Raw genomic sequence first — 26,294 nt, 5'->3', positions numbered from 1 at the left:
AATTTCACTTTGCTTCCCATGTTGCTTAAATCCTTTAATGTAAATGTTGCCTTTAGCAACAATAATACTATAAAGAATATCTTAATCAGGAATTCACCAGAAAATTCTCTTGGTTGCATCTATAAAGTTCCTTGTGGAAACTGTGATAAATTTTATGTTAGTCAGACTGGTAAGGATCTTTCTGTTAGACTTAAGCAACATAAATATAGTATAAGAACGGGACAGGAATCAAATGCCTTGTTTAATCATGTTAAAAACTATGATCATTGTATTGACTGGAGTAACGCCATCTCAGTTGTTAACTCTAACTCTATTACCAAGAGAAATATCATTGAATCTTCTATTATTAAATACACAAAGAATCATAATCTTAATATTAGTGATGGTCTGTACAAATTAGATAACTTTATTGTTGATAAGATTTGTAAAACGATAAGTTTATGAACGCTCGTTGTATGTTTTGGACAATCACATGTTTACCAAATGGCGTCCTAGCTTCGTCTCTTCGATGTATATCAACTGACTGTTATATTCCTCTCTTGTGTCTCCCCTGATGATGTGATTATTACACGAAAGTGCACTTGGGAACTTTTCGTGTTTCATTTTCCCCGTGGACTCATAGGAATATATATATATATATATATATATATATATATATATATATATATATATATATATATATATATATATATATATATATATATGTGTGTGTGTAAGGCATGTGTACGTGTAGGAAGAGAGGAAAGTGTGGACGTGTATGTATATACATGTGTATGGGGGTGGGTTGGGCCATTTCTTTCGTCTGTTTCCTTGCGCTACCTCGCAAACGCGGGAGACAGCGTTTTTTTTTTTTTTTTTTTTTCCAAAACAAGGAACAGAGAAGGGGGCCAGGTGAAGATATTCCCTCAAAGGCCCAGTCCTCTGTTCTTAGCGCTACCTCGCTGTCGCGGGAAATGGCGAATAGTATGAAAAGAAAAAAAAAAAAAAATATATATATATATATATATATATATATATATATAAATATATATATATATATATATAAATATATATATATATATATATATATATATATATATATATATATATATATATATATATATATATATATATATATATACATATATATGCATTTATTTATTATTTTGCTTTGTCGCTGTCTCCCGCGTTTGCGAAGTAGCGCAAGGAAACAGACGAAAGAAATGGCCAAACCCACCCCCATACACATGTATATACACACACATCCACACACGCATATATACATACCTATACATCTCAATGTACACATATATATACACACACAGACATACATATATACCCATGCACACAATTCACACTGCATTTATTCATTCTCATCGACACCTCGCCACACATGGAATACCGTCCCCCTCCCCCGTCATGTGTGCGGGGTATCGCTAGGAAAAGACAACAAAGGCCTCATTCGTTCACACTCAGTCTCTCGCTGTCATGCAATAAGGCCCGAAACCACAGCTCCCTTTCCACATCCAGGCCCCACACCGCTTTCCATAGTTTACCCCAGACGCTTCACATGCCCTAATTCAATCCATTGACAGCACGTCAACCCCGGTATACAACATCGATCCAATTCACTCTATTCCTTGCCCGCCTTTCACCCTCCTGCATGTTCAGGCCCCGATCACTCAAAATCTTTTTCACTCCATCTTTCCACCTCCAATTTGGTCTCCCTCTTCTCCTCGTTCCCTCCACCTCCGACACATATATCCTCTTGGTCAATCTTTCCTCACTCATTCTCTCCATGTGCCCAAACCATTTCAAAACACCCTCTTCTACTCTCTCAACCACACTCTTTTTATTCCCACACATCTCTCTTACCCTTACATTACGTACTCGATCAAACCACCTCACATCACACATTGTCCTCAAGCATCTCATTTCCAGCACATCCACCCTCCTGCGCACAACTCTATCCATAACCCACGCCTCGCAACCATACAACATTGTTGGAACCACTATTCCTTCAAACATACCCATTTTTGCTTTCCGAGATAATGTTCTCGACTTCCACACATTCTTCAAGGCTCACAGGATTTTCGTCCCCTCCCCCACCCTATGATTCACTTCCGCTTCCATGGTTCCATCCGCTGCCAGATCCACTCCCAGATATCTAAAACACTGTACTTCCTCCAGTTTTTCTCCATTCAAACATACCTCCCAATTGACTTGACCCTCAACCCTACTGTACCTAATAACCTTGCTCTTATTCATATTTACTCTTAACTTTCTTCTTTCACACACTTTACCAAACTCAGTTACTAGCTTCTGCATTTTCTCACATGAATCAGCCACCAGCGCTGTATCATTAGCGAACAACAACTGACTCACTTCCCAAGCTCTCTCATCCACAACAGACTTCATTCCTGCCCCTCTTTCCAAACTCTTGCATTCACCTCCCTAACAACCCCATCCATAAACAAATTAAACAACCATGGAGACATCACACACCCCTGCCGCAAACCTACATTCACTGAGAACCAATCACTTTCCTCTCTTCCTACACGTACACATGCCTTACATCCTCGAAAAAAACATTTTCACTGCTTCTAACGACTTGCCTCCCACCCATATTTCTTTAATACCTTCCACGAGCATCTCTATCAACTCTATCATATGCCTTCTCCAGATCCCTAAATGCTACATACAAATCCATTTGCTTTTCTAAATATTTTCACATACATTCTTCAAAGCAAACACTGATCACACATCCCCTACCACTTCTGAAACACCCGCTCTTCCCCAATCTGATATATATATATATAATATATATATATATATATATATATTATATATATATATATATATATATATATATATATATATATGTTGGAAAGGATCACAATTTTGCGCGTGATCAAGATATTCCTATGAGTCCACGGGGAAAATGAAACACGAAAAGTTCCCAAGTGCACTTTCGTGTAATAATCACATCATCAGGGGAGACACAAGAGAGGAATATAACAGTCAGTTGATATACATCGAAGAGACGAAGCAAGGACGCCATTTGGTAAACATGTGATTGTCCAAAACATACATATTAGAATTTGATACATATTAGAATTTGATACACTACCTACTAAAGGGCTTAATAAGGAAACTAACCATTTTGATAATTTATATGTGATGGAGCCTACTGAACTCACTATAGGTCTTGCTGGAAAATTTTGTTTATGTTTTGATAAGTCCATACATATATGGCAATGAAGGGGACAAAGATGACAAATTTTTGATAAGAGAAATGTTACCTTTCAACAACAACTTCATTTCTTTATTGAAGGGAGAATTAACTGCTTCTAATGGATTTTTACTAAGTTTAGAATATGTTGTGTTATCATTTGGAAGATCATTCATTTTAGATAAATAGTTACTTTTGTCTAAAATCACAACAGTAGGTAATGTATCAAATTCTAATATCATGAACAATGTAGATTTAGTCAACAAGCTAAACAATATCAACATTAATTTTGATTTCAAACTAGTTAGCTTTGATGTTACCACACTTTTCACTAAAGTTCCAGTTGATGACCTTTTAGAATATTTATTTGATGTCTTGGATGATATTCAATTACCTGTTTCAAAGTCTAATTTTATTGAACTGATAAAATTGTGTATAAAAGACTGTGTATTTCAATTTAATGGAGATTATTATGCTCAAAAATTTGGGATGGAAATGGGTAACCCTCTTTCACCTGTACTTAGTAATCTTTATATGGAATTTTTTGAAACAAAATTACTAAAGGATATCTTACCTTCTAATGCAATTTGGTTTAGGTATGTAGATGATGTTCTTTGTGTTTGGCCAACAGATGAAAATTTACAAATATTTCTCCCCTTACTTAACAATTTAGTACCTTCCATCAAATTTACTGTAGAAAATGAAAATAATGGTATGTTACCATTTTTAGATTGCATGATCCATAGACAAGGAAACGAGTTTAAGTTTAGCATATACAGAAAACCCACCAATGTATGCTCATATATCCATTATTACTCATCTCAACATGACAGAGTTAAATTATCATCATTTCAATCTATGTTCCTAAGGGCATTACGTATCTGCAGTCCAGAGTTTATTGATGATGAGTTTGAGAAGATATATTCTATTGGATCTGAGTTAAAGTACCCTAGATCTTTCATTGATAAATCCCTTAAGTTAGCAAAGAAATCATTTTATAGAGTTGAGCCCAAACCTCCCATTAACACCAAGAATCTTTTAGTTCTCCCTTTTAATAATAATTTCACTTTGCTTCCCATGTTGCTTAAATCCTTTAATGTAAATGTTGCCTTTAGCAACAATAATACTATAAAGAATATCTTAATCAGGAATTCACCAGAAAATTCTCTTGGTTGCATCTATAAAGTTCCTTGTGGAAACTGTGATAAATTTTATGTTAGTCAGACTGGTAAGGATCTTTCTGTTAGACTTAAGCAACATAAATATAGTATAAGAACGGGACAGGAATCAAATGCCTTGTTTAATCATGTTAAAAACTATGATCATTGTATTGACTGGAGTAACGCCATCTCAGTTGTTAACTCTAACTCTATTACCAAGAGAAATATCATTGAATCTTCTATTATTAAATACACAAAGAATCATAATCTTAATATTAGTGATGGTCTGTACAAATTAGATAACTTTATTGTTGATAAGATTTGTAAAACGATAAGTTTATGAACGCTCGTTGTATGTTTTGGACAATCACATGTTTACCAAATGGCGTCCTAGCTTCGTCTCTTCGATGTATATCAACTGACTGTTATATTCCTCTCTTGTGTCTCCCCTGATGATGTGATTATTACACGAAAGTGCACTTGGGAACTTTTCGTGTTTCATTTTCCCCGTGGACTCATAGGAATATATATATATATATATATATATATATATATATATATATATATATATATATATATATATATATATATATATATATATATGTGTGTGTGTGTGTAAGGCATGTGTACGTGTAGGAAGAGAGGAAAGTGTGGACGTGTATGTATATACATGTGTATGGGGGTGGGTTGGGCCATTTCTTTCGTCTGTTTCCTTGCGCTACCTCGCAAACGCGGGAGACAGCGTTTTTTTTTTTTTTTTCCAAGACAAGGAACAGAGAAGGGGGCCAGGTGAAGATATTCCCTCAAAGGCCCAGTCCTCTGTTCTTAGCGCTACCTCGCTGTCGCGGGAAATGGCGAATAGTATGAAAAAAAAAAAAAAAAAATATATATATATATATATATATATAAATATATATATATATATATATATATATATATATATATATATATATATATATATATATATATATATAAATATATATATATATATATATATATATATATATATATATATGCATTTATTTATTATTTTGCTTTGTCGCTGTCTCCCGAGTTTGCGAGGTAGCGCAAGGAAACAGACGAAAGAAATGGCCAAACCCACCCCCATACACATGTATATACACACACATCCACACACGCATATATACATACCTATACATCTCAATGTACACGTATATATACACACACAGACATACATATATACCCATGCACACAATTCACACTGCATTTATTCATTCTCATCGACACCTCGCCACACATGGAATACCGTCCCCCTCCCCCGTCATGTGTGCGGGGTATCGCTAGGAAAAGACAACAAAGGCCTCATTCGTTCACACTCAGTCTCTAGCTGTCATGCAATAAGGCCCGAAACCACAGCTCCCTTTCCACATCCAGGCCCCACACCGCTTTCCATAGTTTACCCCAGACGCTTCACATGCCCTAATTCAATCCATTGACAGCACGTCAACCCCGGTATACAACATCGATCCAATTCACTCTATTCCTTGCCCGCCTTTCACCCTCCTGCATGTTCAGGCCTCGATCACTCAAAATCTTTTTCACTCCATCTTTCCACCTCCAATTTGGTCTCCCACTTCTCCTCGTTCCCTCCACCTCCGAGACATATATCCTCTTGGTCAATCTTTCCTCACTCATTCTCTCCATGTGCCCAAACCATTTCAAAACACCCTCTTCTACTCTCTCAACCACACTCTTTTTATTCCCACACATCTCTCTTACCCTTACATTACGTACTCGATCAAACCACCTCACATCACACATTGTCCTCAAGCATCTCATTTCCAGCACATCCACCCTCCTGCGCACAACTCTATCCATAACCCACGCCTCGCAACCATACAACATTGTTGGAACCACTATTCCTTCAAACATACCCATTTTTGCTTTCCGAGATAATGTTCTCGACTTCCACACATTCTTCAAGGCTCACAGGATTTTCGTCCCCTCCCCCACCCTATGATTCACTTCCGCTTCCATGGTTCCATCCGCTGCCAGATCCACTCCCAGATATCTAAAACACTGTACTTCCTCCAGTTTTTCTCCATTCAAACATACCTCCCAATTGACTTGACCCTCAACCCTACTGTACCTAATAACCTTGCTCTTATTCATATTTACTCTTAACTTTCTTCTTTCACACACTTTACCAAACTCAGTTACTAGCTTCTGCAGTTTCTCACATGAATCAGCCACCAGCGCTGTATCATTAGCGAACAACAACTGACTCACTTCCCAAGCTCTCTCATCCACAACAGACTTCATTCCTGCCCCTCTTTCCAAAACTCTTGCATTCACCTCCCTAACAACCCCATCCATAAACAAATTAAACAACCATGGAGACATCACACACCCCTGCCGCAAACCTACATTCACTGAGAACCAATCACTTTCCTCTCTTCCTACACGTACACATGCCTTACATCCTCGAAAAAAACATTTTCACTGCTTCTAACGACTTGCCACCCACACCATATATTCTTAATACCTTCCACAGAGCATCTCTATCAACTCTATCATATGCCTTCTCCAGATCCATAAATGCTACATACAAATCCATTTGCTTTTCTAAGTATTTCTCACATACATTCTTCAAAGCAAACACCTGATCCACACATCCTCTACCACTTCTGAAACCACACTGCTCTTCCCTAATCTGATGCTCTGTACATGCCTTCACCCTCTCAATCAATACCCTCCCATATAATTTACCAGGAATACTCAACAAACTTATACCTCCGTAATATATATATATATATATATATATATATATATATATATATATATATATATATATATATATATATAAATATATATATATATATATATATATATATATATATATATATATATATATATATATATATATATATATATATATATATATATATATATATATATGTAATATATATATATTGTGTGGGACCTGGATGTGGAAAGGGAGCTGTGGTTTCGGTGCATTATACATGACGGCTAGAGACTAAGGGTGAACGAATGTGGCCTTTGTTTTCTTTTCCTAGGGCTACCTTAAGCACATGCGGGGAAGGGGTTTGTTATTTCATGTGTGGCAGGGTGGCGATGGGAATGAAGACAGGCAGACAGTATGAATTATGTACATGTGTATATATATATGTATATGTCTGTGTGTGTATATATATGTATACGTTGAGATGTATAGGTATGTATATGTGCGCGTGTGGACGTGTATGTATATACATGTGTGTATGTCGGCGGGTTGGGCCATTCTTTCGTCTGTTTCCTTGCGCTACCTCGCAAACGCGGGAGACAGCGGCAAAAAAAAGAAAAAAAAAATATGTAAAATATATATATATATATATATATATATATATATATATATATATATATATATATATATATATATATATATATATTACATATATATATATATATATATATATATATATATATATATATATATATATATATATATATATATATATATGTATATATATATATATATATATATATATATATATATATATATTTTTCATTCTACTTTGTCGCTGTCTCCCGCGTTAGCGAGGTAGCGCAAGGAAACAGACGAAAGAATGGCCCAACCCGCCGACATACACACATGTATATACATACACGTCCACACGCGCACATATACATACCTATACATCTCAACGTATACATATATATACACACACAGACATATACATATATATATACACATGTACATAATTCATACTGTCTGCCTTTCTTCATTCCCATCGCCACCCCGCCACACATGAAATAACAAACCCCTTCCCCCGCATGTGCTTAAGGTAGCCCTAGGAAAAGAAAACAAAGGCCACATTCGTTCACCCTTAGTCTCTAGCCGTCATGTATAATGCACCGAAACCACAGCTCCCTTTCCACATCCAGGCCCCACACAACTTTCCATTGTTTACCCCAGACTCTTCACATGCCCTGGTTCAATCCATTGACAGCACGTCGAACCCGGTATACCATATCGTTCAAATTCACTCTATTCCTTGCACGCCTTTCACCCTCCTCCACGTTCAGGCCCCCATCATTCAAAATCTTTTTCACTCCATCTTTCCACCTCCAATTTGGTCTCCCACTTCTCCTCGTTCCCTCCACCTCTGACACATATATCCTCTTGGTAAATCTTTAGTCACTCATTCTCTCCATGTGACCAAACCATTTCAAAACATCCTCTTCTGACCTCTCAACCACACTCTTTTTATTACCACACATCTCTCTTACTCTATTATCACTTACTCGATAAAACCACCTCACACCACATATTGTCCTCAAACATCTCATTTCCAGCACATCCACCCTCCTCCGCACAAATCTGTCTATAATCCACGCCTCGCAACCACATAACATTGTTGGAACCACTATTCCTTCAAACATACACATTTTTGCTTTCCAAGATAATGTTTTCGACTTCCACACATTCTTCAGTGCTCCCACAACTTTCACCTCCTCCCGCACACTATGATTCACTTCCGCTTCCACGGTTCCATACGCTGCCAAATCCTCTCCCAGATATTTAAAACACTTCACTTCCTCCAGTTTTCCTCCATTCAAACTTACCTCCCAATTGACTTGTCCCTCAACTCTACTGTACCTAATAACCTTGCTCTTATTCACATTTACTCTCAGATTTCTTCTTTCACACACTTTACCAAACTCAGCTCACCAGCTTCTGCAGTTTTTCACACGAATCAGCCACCAGCTCCATATCATCAGCGAACAAAAACTGACTCACTTCCCAAGCTCTCTCATCCACAACAGACTTCATACTTGCCCCTCTTTCCAAAACTCTTGCCTTCACCTCCCTAACAACCCCATCCATAAACAAATTAAACAACCATGGAGACATCACACACCCTTGCCGCAAACCAACATTCACTGAGAACCAATCACGTTCCTCTCTTCCTACACGTACACATGCCTTACATCCTCGATAAAAACTTTTCACTGCTTCCAACAACTTGCCTCCCACACCATTTATTCTTGATACCTTCCACAGAACATCTCTATCAACTCTATCATATGCCTTTTCCAGATCCATAAATGCTGCATACAAATCCATTTGCTTTTCTAAGTAATTCTCACATAGATTCTTCAAAGCAAACCCCTGATCGACACATCCTCTACCACTTCTGAAACTACACTGCTCTTCCCCAATCTGATGCTCTGTACATACCTTCACCCTCTCAATTAATACCCTCCCATATAATTTCCCAGGAATACCCAACAAACTTATACCCCTGTAATTTAAGCAATTACCTCTATCCCCTTTGGCTTTGTACATTGGCACTATGCAAGCATTCCGCCAATCCTCAGGCACCTTACCATGAGTCATACATACACTAAATAACCTTACCAACCAATCAACAATACAGCCACACCCTTTTTTTAATAAATTCCACTGCAATACCATCCAAACCTGCTGCCTTGCCGGCTTTCATCTTCCGCAAAGCTTTTACTACCTCTTCTCTGTCTACCAAATCATTTTCCCTAACCCTCTCACTTTGCACACCACCTCAACCAAAACACCCTATACCTGCCACTTTATCATCAAACACATTCAACAAACCTTCAAAATACTCACTCCATCTCCTTCTCACATCACCACTTCTTGTTATCACCTCCTCTAATAGCCCCCTTCACGGAAGTTTCCATTTGTTCCCTTGTTTTACGCAAATTATTTACCTCCTTCCAAAACATCTTTTTATTCTCCCTAAAATTTAATGATACCCTCTCACCCTAATTCTCATTTGCCCTCTTTTTCACCTCTTGCACCTTTCTCTTGATCTTCCGCCTCCTTCTTTTTTCTTTTATATATTTCGCAGTCTTTTGCATTATTTCCCTGCAAAAATCGTCCAAATGCCTCTCTCTTCTCTTTCACTTATAATCTTACTTCTTCATCCCACCACTCACTACCCTTTCTAATCTACCCACCTCCCACGCTTCTCATGCCACAAGCATCTTTTGCGCAAGCCATTACTGCTTCCCTAAATACATCCCATTCCTCCCCTACTCCCCTTACATCCTTTGTTCTCACCTTTTTCCATTCTGTACTCAGTCTCTCCTGGGACTTCCTCAAACAAGTCTCCTTCCCAAGCTCACTTACTCTTACCATTCTCTTCACCCCAACATTCCCACTTCTTTTATGAAAACCTCTAGAAATCATCACCTTCGCCTCCACAAGATGATGATCAGATATAACTCCAGTTGCACCTCTCAGCACATTAACATCGAAAAGTCTCTTTCGCGCGCCTATCAATTAACACGTTATCTAATAACGTTCTCTGACTATCTTTCCTACTTACATGCATATACTCTTGTATATATCTCTTTTTAAACCAGGAATTCCCAATCACCAGTCCTTTTTCAGCACATAAATCTACAAGCTCTTCACCATTTCCATTTACAACACTGAACACGCCATGTACACCAATCATTCCCTCAACTGCCACATTACTCACCTTTGCATACAAATCACCCATCACTATAACCCGGTCTCGTGCATCAAAACTACTCACACACTCACTCAGGTGCTCCCAAAACACTTGCCTCTCATGATCTTTCTTCTCATGCCCAGGTACATATGCACCAATAATCACCCATCTCTCTCCATCCACTTTCATCATATACATTATATATATATATATATATATATATATATATATATATATATATATATATATATATATATATATATATATATATATATATATATATGGAGAAAAACTGGAGGAAGTGAAGTGTTTTAGATATCTGGGAGTGGATCTGGCAGCGGATGGAACCATGGAAGCGGAAGTGGATCATAGGGTGGGGGAGGGAGCGAAAATTCTGGGGGCCTTGAAGAATGTGTGGAAGTCGAGAACATTATCTCGGAAAGCAAAAATGGGTATGTTTGAAGGAATAGTGGTTCCAACAATGTTGTATGGTTGCGAGGCGTGGGCTATGGATAGAGTTGTGCGCAGGAGGATGGATGTGCTGGAAATGAGATGTTTGAGGACAATGTGTGGTGTGAGGTGGTTTGATCGAGTGAGTAACGTAAGGGTAAGAGAGATGTGTGGAAATAAAAAGAGCGTGGTTGAGAGAGCAGAAGAGGGTGTTTTGAAGTGGTTTGGGCACATGGAGAGAATGAGTGAGGAAAGATTGACCAAGAGGATATATGTGTCGGAGGTGGAGGGAACGAGGAGAAGAGGGAGACCAAATTGGAGGTGGAAAGATGGAGTGAAAAAGATTTTGTGTGATCGGGGCCTGAACATGCAGGGGGGTGAAAGGAGGGCAAGGAATAGAGTGATTTGGAGCGATGTGGTATACCGGGGTTGACGTGCTGTTAGTGGATTGAATCAAGGCATGTGAAGCGTCTGGGGTAAACCATGGAAAGCTGTGTAGGTATGTATATTTGCGTGTGTGGACGTATGTATATACATGTATATGGGGAGGGTTAGGCCATTTCTTTCGTCTGTTTCCTTGCGCTACCTCGCAAACGCGGGAGACAGCGACAAAGTATAATAAAATATAAAATAAAAAAAAAAAAAAAATATATATATATATATATATATATATATATATATATATATATATATATATATATATATATATATATATATATATATATATATATATATATATATATATATATATATATATATATATTTATGCATGTATATTTCAAAGGGTCACAATTTTGCACGTGATCAAGTATATACCTACGAGTCCAGGGGAAAATGAAGCACGATAAGTTCCCAAGAGACACAAGAGAGGAATATAACAGTCAGTTTATATACAACGAAGAGACGTAGCTAGGACGCCATTTGGTAAATATGCGATTGTCCAAGACAGACAAGAAGCGTATTTACAAATTTTATCAACAATAAAGTTATATAATTTGTATGCACCATAACTAATATTAAGATTATAATTCTTTGTGTATATAATAATAAAAGATTCAATGATATTTCTCGTAGCAATAAAGTTAGATTTAATGACTGAGATGGTATTACTCCAATCAATACAATGATCATAGTTTCTAACGTGATTAAACAAGGCATTTGATTCTTGTCCCGTTATTATATCATATTCATGTTGCTTAAGTCTAACAGAAAGATCCTCACCAGTCTGCCCAACATAAAACTTGTCACAATTTCTATATGGCACTTTATAGATGCATCCAGGAGAATTTTCTGGTTAGCCTCTGATTAAGGTATTCTTTATAGTATTATTGTTGTTGAAGGGAACATTTACATTAAAGGATTTAACCAACATGGGAAGTAAAGTAAAATTATTATTAAAAGGGAGAACCAAAAGATTGTTGGTGTTAATGGAAGGTTTGGGCTCAACTCTATAAAATGATTTCTCTGCTAACTTAAGGGATTTATTAATGTAAGATCTAGGGTACTTTAACTTAGATCCATTAGAATATATCTTGTCAAACTCATCATCAATATACTCTGGACTGCAAATATGTAATATTCTAAGGAACATAGATTGAAAATATCATAACTTAACTCTGTCATGTTGAGATGGCTAATAATGGATATATGAGCATACATTGGTAGGTTTTCTGTATATGCTAAACTCAGATCCTTTAATGTAAATGTTGTCTTGCACGCCTTTCACTCTCCTGTATGTTCAGGCCCCGATCGATCAGAATCATATTCCCTCCATCTTTCCACCTACAATATGGTCTCCCACTTCTCGTTCCCTCCACCTCTGCTCTCTCAACCACACTCTTTTTACTACCACACATCCCTCTTCCCCTTTCATTACTTACTCGATCAAACTACCTCTCACCACATATTGTCCTCAAACATCTCATTTCCAACATGTCCACCCTCCTCCCCACAACCCTGTCTATATCCTATGCCTCGCAACCATATATCATTGTTGAAACCACCATCTATCTATCTATCTATCTATCTATTTATCTATCTATCTATCTATCAACCTATCTATCTTTCTATCTATCTATCTATCTATCTATCTATCTATATATATATATATATATATATATATATATATATATATATATATATATATATATATATATTTTATTATTATTATCATACTTTGTCGCTTTCTCCCGCGTTAGCGAGGTCACCCAACCCACCCACATACACATGTTTATACATACACGTCCACACACACGCACATATACATGCCTATACATTTCAATGTATACATACAAATACATACACAGACATACATATATACGCATGTACATAATTAATACTTGCTACCTTTATTCATTCCCGTCGCCATCCCGCAACACATGGAATGCCAACCCCCTCCCCTCGCATGCGCGAGAGATAGCGCTAGGAAAATACAACAAAGGCCACATTCGTTCTCACTCGGTCTCTAGCTGTCATGTATAATACACCGAAACAACAGCTCCCTTTCCACATCCAGGCACCATAAAACTTTCCATGGTTTACCCTGGACGCTTCACATGCCCTGGTTCAATCTCTCTCTCTCTCTCTCTCTCTCTCTCTCTCTCTCTCTCTCTCTCTACACACACACACACACACACACACACACACATATATATATATATATATATATATATATATATATATATATATATATATATATATATATATATATATATATATATATATCTTTTTCTTTCTTTTAAACTATTCGCCATTTCCCGCGTTAGCGAGGTAGCGTTAAGAACAGAGGACTGGGCCTTATTTGGAATATCCTCACCTGGCCCCCTCTGTTCCTTCTTTTGGAAAATAAAAAAAAAAAATTAAAAAAAAAAAATATATATATATATATATATATATATATATATATATATATATATATATATATATATATATATATATATATATATATATATATATATATATATATATATATATATATATATATATATATATATATATATATATATATATATATATATATATATATATATATATATATATATATATATATACTCCTATAACGGGACCCGAAAAACCTTTTTGCGGGGTTAATGAAGCTTCAAAGCTTCGCTAAAATCAACGGGAAAGAAATGATTGGCTCCTTTGAGGGGTTATGGTGTGGGATGACCTATTCATGACCTCTCAAGTGAGAGAGCTATATTGATAACAAACATAGTGAACAGTTCTTCAGAAGACATAGGGATAGAACAACCACAGGACTTAACATTGAATCAGGCTGGAAATTAAGAGAAATACTAAAATGTTCTTTTACTGTATAATAATGTTGGAAGAACGGAATGAATTGACAGAAGTCACGGTAAATGAAGACAGCATAAAGAAATTTTGTAAAGTTGTAATGCCGTAGAAAATGTTAAGAGATGGGGGCCCCACAAGTGAAAAACTCTCTTCCTGTAGAGTGCGAACAGGTAATTATAAACAGGTAAGTGCGCACACTTATACACATAAACACAAACGACTCTATAAAATTATTTCTTTGCTAATGTAAGGGATTTATCAATGATTTTAAAGAAGTTAACCTATAGACTTACGGCCAAACCTCCCATATTTCTTTTTTTCATACTATTTGCCATTTCCCGCATTAGCGACGTAGCGCTAACAACAGAGGACTGATCCTTTGAAGGAATATTCTCACTTGGCCCTTTCTCTGCTCCCCTTTTGAAAAATTTAAAAAAAGATGAGAGGGAAAGATTTCCAGCCCCGCGCTCCCTTCCCTTTTAGTCGCCTCCTACGACACGCAGGGAAAACGTGGGAAGTGTTCTTTCTCCCCTATATATATATATATATATATATATATATATATATATATATATATATATATAGATAGATAGATAGATAGATAGATAGATAGATAGATAAATAGATAGATAGATAGATAGATAGATGCATACATAGATAGATACATAGATAAATACTGACTAAGTACCTGGAATGCCCAAACATGTCATTAGGAAGAGCGTCAGCGTAAGAATGGAAAGAAACGTTCATGTGACAACACTTTGATCATTCCGTTCTCAGCATCAAGTCCAGTAGAGAAGAAAAAGAGCAAACCAATTGCAGTTTACGAATTTACAAATTTTCATCACAGAAAACAAACAGTTCTGTAGATACGACGCATTAGACATTTTTTCTATAATTATAAATGATACATTTGTAAATTGCAATCCGAATATTTTTTTTCATCCTCTTTTAGAGCGGGTGAAAACGAAATTCTCGGGACGTTGTTACAAAAATATTTCTTTTCATCACCCGTTTTAATACTACTCATTCGCCTTTTCCCGCGTAGTGAGGAAGCGCCACGAACAGACGAGGAACGGCCTCATTTTCCCACACTCCATCCTCGAGCTGTCGGGTACAGTGTGCTGAAACCGCGACCCACCCTCCCTACAGCAAAGCCCCAGAATCCTTCCCGTGGCTTTCCCTAACCGCTTCATATGCCCACTGGCAGCAATTCTGTACACCGCATCGCTCTAGTTCACTCAATGCCATGCATGCCATATACCGCCAAAGCATCCCAGGCCCTGATGAATCGAAGCATCTTACTTTTTGTCCTTCAACCTTCAGCTCGGTTTCTTCCTTCACCTTGTTCCCTCCACTTCTGACAGGTATACTGTCTCAGTCACTCTGACCTCACTCTCTATATGTCCATATCATTTCAACACACACACTTCAACTCGTTCAGCCATTCTATTAACACTATTTCACATCTCTCTTACTCTGTTATTTCCCATATGATCAACCCTTCTCACAAGACATCAGACATTTCATTTCAAACATATCAACCTTTTCAGTACTTTATTTTCATCTAGAGTCCATATCTTACATCCACACAACACTGTTGGAACTAACTATGCCACCAAACATATCCTTTGCCCTTATGGGGAGTGACCTCCCTTTCCATTCACTACTTAATGCACTCAGGACCTTATCTTCATCACTCATCCTATGGATTACTTCACCTCCCACGGGTCCTTTTGCTGCTGTCTCTACTCCCAAGTACCTGAAACACTGTAACCTTCAATTTATTCACCTAAAGTCACAATCCAACCAAACTGTTTCTCTTCCTTCATAAACTTAGTATCCTTACTATTGCTCACTGTAACTCAGCTTTCTCGTCTAAAACTGTCCTAAACTCAGCACCAGATTTTGCAGTTTCTCTTTTTCCAAAACGACTTGTCATCAGGAAACAGCAACTGACTCATCTCTTAGCTTCCCCTTCCCCAACCTACAATAGTGTGGAGATCTGCCCTTCTCTCCAAGACTACCCCTTCTACCTCCCTCGGCACCCAATCCATAAACAGAGTAAACAGCCATGAGAACATTAAACACCCTTTCCTTAGATTCACCTTCGCTTGACTTGGAATGACTCACCCTTCTCTCTTCCTGCACTCACACATTCCTTACTCTCTTGTTGGAAATTCGTAACATGTTTAGCTTTCCTCCCATTCCATATATTCGAAACACTTGCCACAAATCATCTCTATGAACCCCATCGTGCGCTGTCCTCAAATCCTTAAATATATGCACTATGCAGTCTCTAGATTTAAGGTCTGGCGACTGTGTATTGAGCCAGATGATTCCACTGTTTGCTTCTGATTGGATGTGAGCAAGAGGTCTGATGTTTTCAGGGGTAACTTTTGGCAAGGATCTGAGAGAGACACTCGCTTCTCTCCAGATATCTGAGCCGTGCAGATGTTCCTCTCTTTGTAAAAGTTAGCCTCTCTCTTTCCGCCTTAATCTTAGGCTTTCAGGTACGGTATCTCCTAAGAATTTTTCTGTGTTGGTCAACGGATTCATTCTAAGTAATTGTAAGTCACTTTGAATTCCTTAACTCTGGATGTAACTTGTTTACCAAATCGTCGTTAAGTGAACGTTTGATATAATCCTTGGTCAGTCAGTTCTAAGATTATGATAATACTCATTTCTTATACTTTGGGTGGCAAGTCTCTCGCTGTTTCCTCAGATCATCACCGCTCTGAAGACAATAAGCTCTCGTTGGATAAGTAGGGAAACCTGTTCCTGATCCTATATGTTAATATTTTTCCTTCCAAGAAGAAAGCTAAATTCGAAATGTCTCTTCATCCCGGCATTGGGTAAAAAGACTAGCTAAGATAACTGTCATCTGGTTGTGGCAGCAGCTTTTGTCTACTGGCAAGAAAATCCCGAATACATACCAAACATCTCTCGACTGTTGGGTAACTGAGCTGGAGAAGTTGATGGCGAGTACAGAGGAACGAAGAAGAGAAAAAATCAACCGCATGGAGCCCACCATACGAAGAAGGGTATCGTTTGCAGAGACCCGATGGAAAGATGTGACATATCCCACTCAGAGGCGGAGCCAAAGTTGAAACACGAGGAGGAGGAGGAGGAAAAGTTCCTAATCATTCAGATGATAGATATCAACAGTTCGAGCTTCGGAAGTGCAGGCAAGGCCCTAACTATAATAAGATCCAGGTTGAGCAAAGAAATGTGTACTTTATAAAACATGATGCTGATTATGGTGTAATACGGTAAATGTTATGAGAAATATGGTTACTTTAATTGGGAGGAAGATCTCTTACTCCTGTGTTATATATATATATATATATATATATATATATATATATATATATATATATATATATATATATACATTTCGTCAGTGTTTACTGGTTCCTATCTTGTAGCTAAGATAGCCAACCGAGCCATCTATACAGATTTCCATACGAACAGCCCTGCTCTCTGGTCTTCTCTCTACAGCTCTTCATCCTGGGCACCGGAGCGAGGTAGCAGAAATGTTAGTCACTATTAGAGCCAGAGTTGATGACCCTCTCAAAGGCCACGCCCGTCTAGCTTTACCCTCTCTCTCTCTCTCTCTCTCTCTCTCTCTCTCTCTCTCTCTCTCTCTCTCTCTCTCTCTCTCTCTCTCTCTCTCTCTCTTATCCTCTGGCATGGTGCTCGGAGAGTCAGATATCATTCTGTGAACGTGAGTTGAGGGAGTGACGGCGTCCGTGTTCCTTCTTGTCCATTTTCTTTATACCAAATGTCTTGACTTATCACGCGACGGTCTGGGTGTAGGACGTATGAGCTAGCGATTTCAAGACGAGTCAGTTGAAACAAAATAAAAATGGAAAAATAAAGATCTTTTGACAATAAACTTCTTCTCTTCATTTTAATCACAAATCCTTTTTTCATCTCTGCGTTCACGGAGTGACAGGACAATAAAGGAGTGAGGAATTCGACGCTGCTGTTGGCTGTTGTGTCAAACCGAAATAGAATGAAAAGAAAAACGCTTGACATTATAGGTTATATTTGAGTGGACTGTACAATCCGGTATTCTTCCTTTCAGAGTAACTGAATAATTACTCTCCTCTCAGACCCGACGAATGGATCTGCAGAACTTGTACGTCATAATGCCATTGTTCTTGATTACTTATTCAGAGAGACGTGTGCTCCTTTTTTATATAGTTAACATGAAGTACTGATGATGAATAAAGTCAAAATTCATCTCTATTTCTCTCGCTTTTTCTCATAAAGAATACATACGGCACTTAGGACAAAAAAAAACTATCAGATATTCAAGGTAACAGTGATACGTTGCACGTTATCTGTATCTGTGGATGACACGTTTCATCTCTCTGCATAATTTCTGAGAACTCTGAAAAGTCATTGTAATATTATGGGTTATGAAAAAAACAAACATAGAGTGTATAACTATACAAAAGTGTGTGTGTGTGTGTGTGTGTGTGTGTGTGTGTGTGTGTGTGTGTGTGTGTGTGTGTGTGTGTGTAATCCACATATAAATCTGGAAAATTTATCCTTGTCATAACTCGTCACCACCTACGGTCACTTCACTCATTCGCCGTATTACCTACAACACTTTTCAACTGTGTCTTGTCTACATTATCACTACATCACCCTACACCAGTCCACAATCACTACGCTACTGTTAATACACTACTTCTTATGATTACACCACTCTACGGTTACCACACCACAGCAAAGTCATCCCACATTATCATCAGCCAATCATTATATTGTCATTATAGAATAGTGTGAACTCAACATCACTATCTCATCACTATGACGCTATATCACCATATATCAGAAGGTAAAACATTATACCTTCGCTATAACTCGCTACCACATCCTCCCTTACCACAACTGCGCTAAAATTCCAACACTTCACCACAACAATCCCGCAGTCATTTAACTCTGTAACACCCAACACCAAAAACATTATTCAGTAACCTTAAAAATCATTACCGTACAATACAATCACTGCTGCAGTTGCTGCAGCTCTATTCTAGCATCACTTTAACGATTTCACTGTATAATTACTAGATATCTGTCCACTGGATCAGTGTACTGTTACTACACGTATCACCATCACGCAGCAACGAATACGAATCGCTGTACCACAACTACCGTCGCATTTTCTGTTGCTTTTTTCTATCACTGTATCGACTCGAAAGCTGCATCATTGTATAACAGTTACGTTCTATCCTTATAGCTACATTGTCGTATTTCGAATACAATTATTCCAGTGTATTACCGCATGCATTATACATCTGCATTACTATATAACCATGATTATATTATTGTATCGCCTTTACAGTTCCATCATCTAACCACCAGTCTCATTGCACTGCATGACCATATTTGTCTGAAATTACCTTATAACCACTGCAGTTACATCCACGCGTGACTGACAGAGGATATTCATTGCATGATCACTATACCTACATCACGGGGTGTAATTACTACAATTAACAATATAATTACTACATTGCCTGTAGGTCCAAATAAAAAAAAAGGCCATGATAGAGACGAAAAAAAATTGCCTTTGCCATGTTGGCTTCCATTAGGGAGAGAAAATGAATACAATACTGTATCTTATCTTACCAACACGTCAGAACTACAGCTGTACCAATGCATCAGAATCACATCTACATCAGTGTGTTACCACTCAAGTTAATTGACTTTACCGCCACAATAGCTTCAACAGTTTATCATCACTAAAACTAAAACCATAGTATCTCGACTACCAGTACTCCATTTTATCTTGCAGCCAGATAACTGTATATCACCTATATACCTGCATCACGATATCAACTACCGAACTGCAACATCTGTAACGATGTATTGCCACCACAGGCATATTCCGTATCGCCACTATTGCTATAATAATACTCGATTCTCGTGATAGACCACTGTATCTTCAGAACAACAGCATCTCTCCAAAGCAAATTAATGTATCTACAAACAAATACAGATAAAACAACTCGATGTTCGCAAACAATTGCAGATAAAACAGGAAGTAAGCAAAAACAATAACAAATAAAACGCCAGTTCAGGATTTCAGAGACTCCTTTATCGCCAACTAATCTATACTACAGTATAGATTACTACAATAGCTATAATACAATACCGTTGCCATAAGTATATTACCTAATTCCACCATTACTACGCAGCCCCAATACAAGGACAACTGTACCTCCCATTTTCACGGCAGTGTATCATGGATTCCACTACATCACTGTATCAGCCAGTGAAACATCAGTAAGTAAATCACTGCACCAACAGAACTGTATCACATCACTGTATCCGAACGAAGTCAAATTACCAACTGTGAAGCCAAATCGCTACAATCATATTCTTAATAAACATCACTGTACTAGTGATAACAGCTATACAGCTGTACCTATACTGAATCACCACTGCTGTATTGTAACGTAGTTACAGTGCTACATCTCTGCTATATGGCTGTATCAATACTGAATCTTATTGTCTGCACCTCTAAGACAACTACGTCACTGCAGGATCAATATAGGGGAATCAATAGAGGTTCTATCCACACGACAGTGCTGCAGTGTCATTGCAGTTATACTGGTGTGTCATCACTATATGGCCGCATCATATCATCATCACTATGTATCACTATTACAGCCACGATTACACAAGAGAATCACCACGCTCACCATCTCTTCTCAAGCGAGTACGTACATACACGAATACACGAGTCGGTCAAACAGAGGAAGACGTCGATGAAGGTAGGGTAAGATGTATGAATATGTCGGTAATATATACGAACATATCACTAAGATATACGCATAAGATGGTTAAATCTTCGAATATGTCGGTGATATATAGAGATATGTAGGCAACGTATACGAATCTGTCGGTATGATATACAAGTATGTCGGTAAAATATACGATTATGTCGGTTAGATACTCGATTACATTGGCAGAATAGCAATATGCCAGTCATCTAGCATTTCTAGTATGTCATCATAGCTTACTGTAATTCAACGAACGGCTATATCATTATGTGACCAATGTGGCTATATCACTGTATTTCTGTCAGCGATACATCACTGTATCACCAAATGCATGGAAATCATTGTATTTCAGTCAGTGGATACATCGTTGTATCACTGCTAAAACTGTATCACTGTATTAAAACCATCGTCATTGTTTCTCTATTGGCGGCTACGTCACTGTACCACTGCTGAGTCTATCACTGTATGACTACCCGGGTTACAACACTGTTTCCCTACTAAAGACACCATTGTATCTACCATAACTGCAATAATGTATTAACATTAGCTTTTTCTTCACTGTATTACCGATTGATACTATATTACTGTAGTTTTATTCGCGGTTTCATTGTATTTCCAGCTGAGGAAGCATCACTGTAGTAACACTAGCGGCTACATCCCTGTATTACCAACTGAGGTGAAATGATTGTATCACTGCTAACCCTACATCACTGTATCCTTATCAGCGAGTACAGCAATGTATTGCTACACCATTCTGTCACTACAAAGACTACATTACTGTATGACTGCAACGCCTATATCACTGTAAGAATACAAAGATTGCATTACTTTATCACTGCAAAGGCTATATCACTGCGTCAATGTTGTGACTACATCACTGCATCACTGCTACAGCCACATCACCGATAACAAGGACCAGCTACATTACTGTCCTCACCTCAACAACATCACTGTCGTCACTGCAGTACCTACATCACTCTCATCACTGCAACTGTTGTATCTCTCAATCCACGCCACCACCTGAGTGGCTACAGTCACTACATTACTGTATGAACAGCAGAGACCAGTTCACTGGCGCTACATCACCATAAGGCCATCAGAGCAACATTACGAAAGTACTGTAAGAACTACACGGCTGTAGCACTGCAAGAGACTTTGTCACTGTACCAACACAACAGCTATACAGTATCATCACCATGACTATATCACTGAGTCAGTAGCAGAGGTTACAACTACAACACTACTTCAGGTAGATCATCCTATCATTACTACTGCTACATCACTTTGTCACTACTTCAGCTCGTCACTGTATCACCGCTACGACAATATCCCTCCATCAGCGATGACGTCGTAGCACTGTAACAACGCTACGAATAAATAAATCAATAAACTAGAATTGTAGTTCAAGAAATTATGGCCACTACAACAACAACGGACCTAGAGCATTGTATCATCACTGTGACTACATCAGTGTATTTTTGTTCAATCTTTCATTCATTGTAGCGTTATCACATTTATTTTTCATCGCTGTATCCATATTATATTATTGCTGTAGCTACATACATACATTACTGTATCCCTACTACAGCTACATTTCCGCTCTACTACAGTGCTACACTGGCCCAACACCACTAGAGGTGCACTACTGTATTACCACTTCTGTTGTATCACTGTGAGTAACCGGTAGAATTCTCTAGTCTCTCTATATAGTGCAAACAATACAACATTGTATTACAATCATGATTGTATTATTGTAGCACTGCAAGATTTCTGACTCTCACACCAATAACGTTATACTGTATTCCTATATCACTGTATTTATGCAGCTCTGTGACTAATACAGCTATATCACTGTATTTAAGCAACACGCACTGCGGCTGAAATACTGTATCATCTCTGAATGTACGCATACCATTGTATAAATACGAAAGCTACAGTCCTGTACCACCACAACGAATAAATCACTTTATTACTCTATTGTGTTATATCCTGTGGTCCAAGTCCCTAAGCTATTCTTAGCGATCATCACAGTATTACCGATTTGTACATCACCACTGTAAAAGAACCACTATAGGCCACATCACTGCAAAAGAACCACTACAGGCCACACTACTGTAAAAGAACCACAGAAGGCCACACCACTGTAAAATAACCACTGAAGGCCATACCACTGTAAAAGAACGACTGAAAGCCATACCACTGTAAAAAAAAAACTTAAAGGCCCCACCACTGTAAAAGAGCCAATGAAGGCCATATCACTTTAAAAGAACTACTGAAAGCCACACCACTGTAAAAGAACCACTAAAGGCCATACTACAGTAAAAGAACCACTGAAAGCCACACCACTGTAAAAGAACCACTAAAGATCACACCAATTGTAAAAGAACTACTAAAGGCCACACCGCTGAAAAAAAAAAAAAAAACACTGAAAGCCACATCACGGTAAAAGAACCACTAAATGCTACACCACTGTAAAAGAACCACTGAAGGCCACACCACTGTAAAAGAACCACTGAAGGCCACACTACTGTAAAATAACCACTAAAGGCTACACCACTGTAAAAGAACCGCTAAAGGCCACACCACTGTAAAAGAACCACAACAGGCCACACCACTGTAAAAGAACCACAACAGGCCACACCACTGTAAAAGAATCTCTGAAGGCCAAGCCGCTGTACCATCCTGGGAAGACATATTTGCTTCATGATAGCTGAAATTCGGCACTGACTCTGTATCACCATTACGGTTAAGCTTCCCACCACTGCTACAACACCGTAGCAAGTCTAGTTGTAGATCACCGCTGTGATGTTACAAAGGCGCCAGGACCTCGGTGTATCACCATTTGGTTCTTAACTTCGTAACACAGGCATCAAGAGTCTATTGTATTACCACTGGGTCGTACCAAAGCCTCACCGCCACTGTAACACCACTGGTTCGTTTAAGAGTATGGCTGATACCAAGGCCCAACTGCATCACCACTGGGTTGTACACAAGTACCAGGAGACCATGGTATTTCCACCAGGTCGTACCACCATACCACTTGCATTTGGGGTTCCATGATAACATTAGGTTATATAAATCGTACCACCAGCACCAAGGCCCCACTGTACGACCACTTGGTCATTCCAAGGCACAGCTGGCAGCAAGACTACCACTGCATGACCACTGGGTCATACCAAAGTACCGCTAGCACCAAGAGCCTATGACCACTAGGTCATACCAACGTACTGCTAGCACCAAGAGCCCAGTGTTTGACTACTAGGTCATGGCAACGTATAGCGAGCGCTTGTAGCTAACAGTACTACCATCAGAACATGGCAACATATCACAGGCACTAAGACCCCACTCTACGACCACTAGGTCATACCAGTGGTACCACTGAAACCATGACTACCACTGAAGAACCAGTAAGTCTGGCCAACATAACTCTGATACCAACACTACCACTGTACACCCACTAGGTCAAGCGAACGCAACTCTGACATCAAGACCATCAAATCGGTTAAGTCTTGACCTCTTCTAGTGTTGTCAATTTCACCACATACTTCACCACCGAAGAGTGCAAAATATAAATGAAAAAATGTAAAATACAGATGCTCATGGGCACGTACTACGAATAATGGAATAAGTAGGGAAAAATCTATTTTGTAGAAGTATTACTTACATTACCTATCTGGATACAAATTCCGAGGAACGAAAGATATAAGCCCTCTTCACATCATCTTTCTACTCTCTCTCTCTCTCTCTCTCTCTCTCTCTCTCTCTCTCTCTCTCTCTCTCTCTCTCTCTCTCTCTCTCTCTCTCCTTTTTTCTCAAGAAAGATAAATAAGATTGGAGATAAATAAGTTGTTACATGGGAACGGTCAGAAGCACTGAGTAGCAGAGGACTCCAAGGGTATGGTCTTGCTGGTTCACTCTGAACCCAAGAGAACTCCACAAGTCAGGTGGGTGTGTGGGTGACCTCACACCAGGTTCTGCTTACCTTGGCTGTGTAAGCATCTCATTCAGATGGTCTTGCCGTCCGGCAGGAGCATCCGCATGGCGTAGACTCAACTATGGATATATATATATATCAACACCAGGTCAGAGGATCCGTTATCTGGACACCATTTTCATGCCAGTTTTTTCGCGTTCATCCAAGGCTTATGCTACACTCAAGAGCACAATCGTATTTTCATTAAGATAACAGTGCCCGACAATCTTATCATAGGTCATCAATTTCTAAATCACTCTACGAGACTAAAACCCTCTATTATTTTTCTCTCTTTTTCTTGATAAAGTCTTTGTGTCAACACAGGCCATATGCACCAGGAACAGGTGTCTGAGTCCGAGTCCGTGAAAAGCTCTCAACAGTCCATCGTTAACCGAATTAGCAGATGTCGGCAAGTCCCTCCAGAACGCGCTGGCGGGAGACACACGTACACTCTCCACCGGCTCTACAGAGAGACTGGCTCCAGCAGCCCCTCAGCAGTGGTACCACTCCCTCCCCCCCCCCCCTCCCCCCGACCCTTACCCATCCACCAGAACAAACCCCCACCAACCCCGGCCGACCGAGAGACCGACCACCTCCCTTCCCTCTCCCACCCTTCTGTCCCCTCACCTCTTTGGATCACCTTCCTCGAGTCTTTCTCTTCTTTCTTAGCTTACTCCTCCGCCTCTTACTCCCCGCTCTTCCTTCGCTCCTTCGAGGATACTCGGCTGGCGGCAAGTCTTCCAAATTCAAATGCTGTATGAAACACCCTCGTCCTGTCTTGAATTTAGTATTTATTAATCGGGAGTGAGATACATGCTAAGGAGCAGATATAATGCATTACTGTAGTCGGTACAGCATTGACAGGGAAAGAAAAAGGGGTTGAGGGCGTATTAAACAGGCTACATTGACACTGTTTTCCACCCACGGTAACCAACAATAATA

At 38.7% G+C, this 26,294-nt stretch overlaps 1 protein-coding gene across 3 annotated transcripts in view; it reads right to left on the bottom strand.

The window, feature by feature from the left end:
* Positions 1-25,806, bottom strand: part of LOC139753870 (opioid-binding protein/cell adhesion molecule homolog) — an 842,066-nt gene extending 816,260 nt beyond the window's left edge. For all 3 annotated transcript variants that reach the window (XM_071670824.1, XM_071670826.1, XM_071670827.1), the window contains exon 1: positions 25,362-25,806. In XM_071670824.1, coding sequence (XP_071526925.1) covers positions 25,362-25,378 — 17 coding nt within the window. In that variant the 5' untranslated portion in view covers positions 25,379-25,806. The remainder of the gene's footprint in view (positions 1-25,361) is intronic.
* Positions 25,807-26,294: the final 488 nt, after the last annotated feature.

This window comes from Panulirus ornatus, chromosome 15 (genome assembly GCF_036320965.1).
Source record: "Panulirus ornatus isolate Po-2019 chromosome 15, ASM3632096v1, whole genome shotgun sequence".
Classification (NCBI taxonomy): Eukaryota; Metazoa; Arthropoda; class Malacostraca; order Decapoda; family Palinuridae; genus Panulirus; species Panulirus ornatus.
The sequence above is the reverse complement of the archived record's forward strand: the minus strand, read 5'-3'. Positions and strand labels throughout refer to the sequence as shown.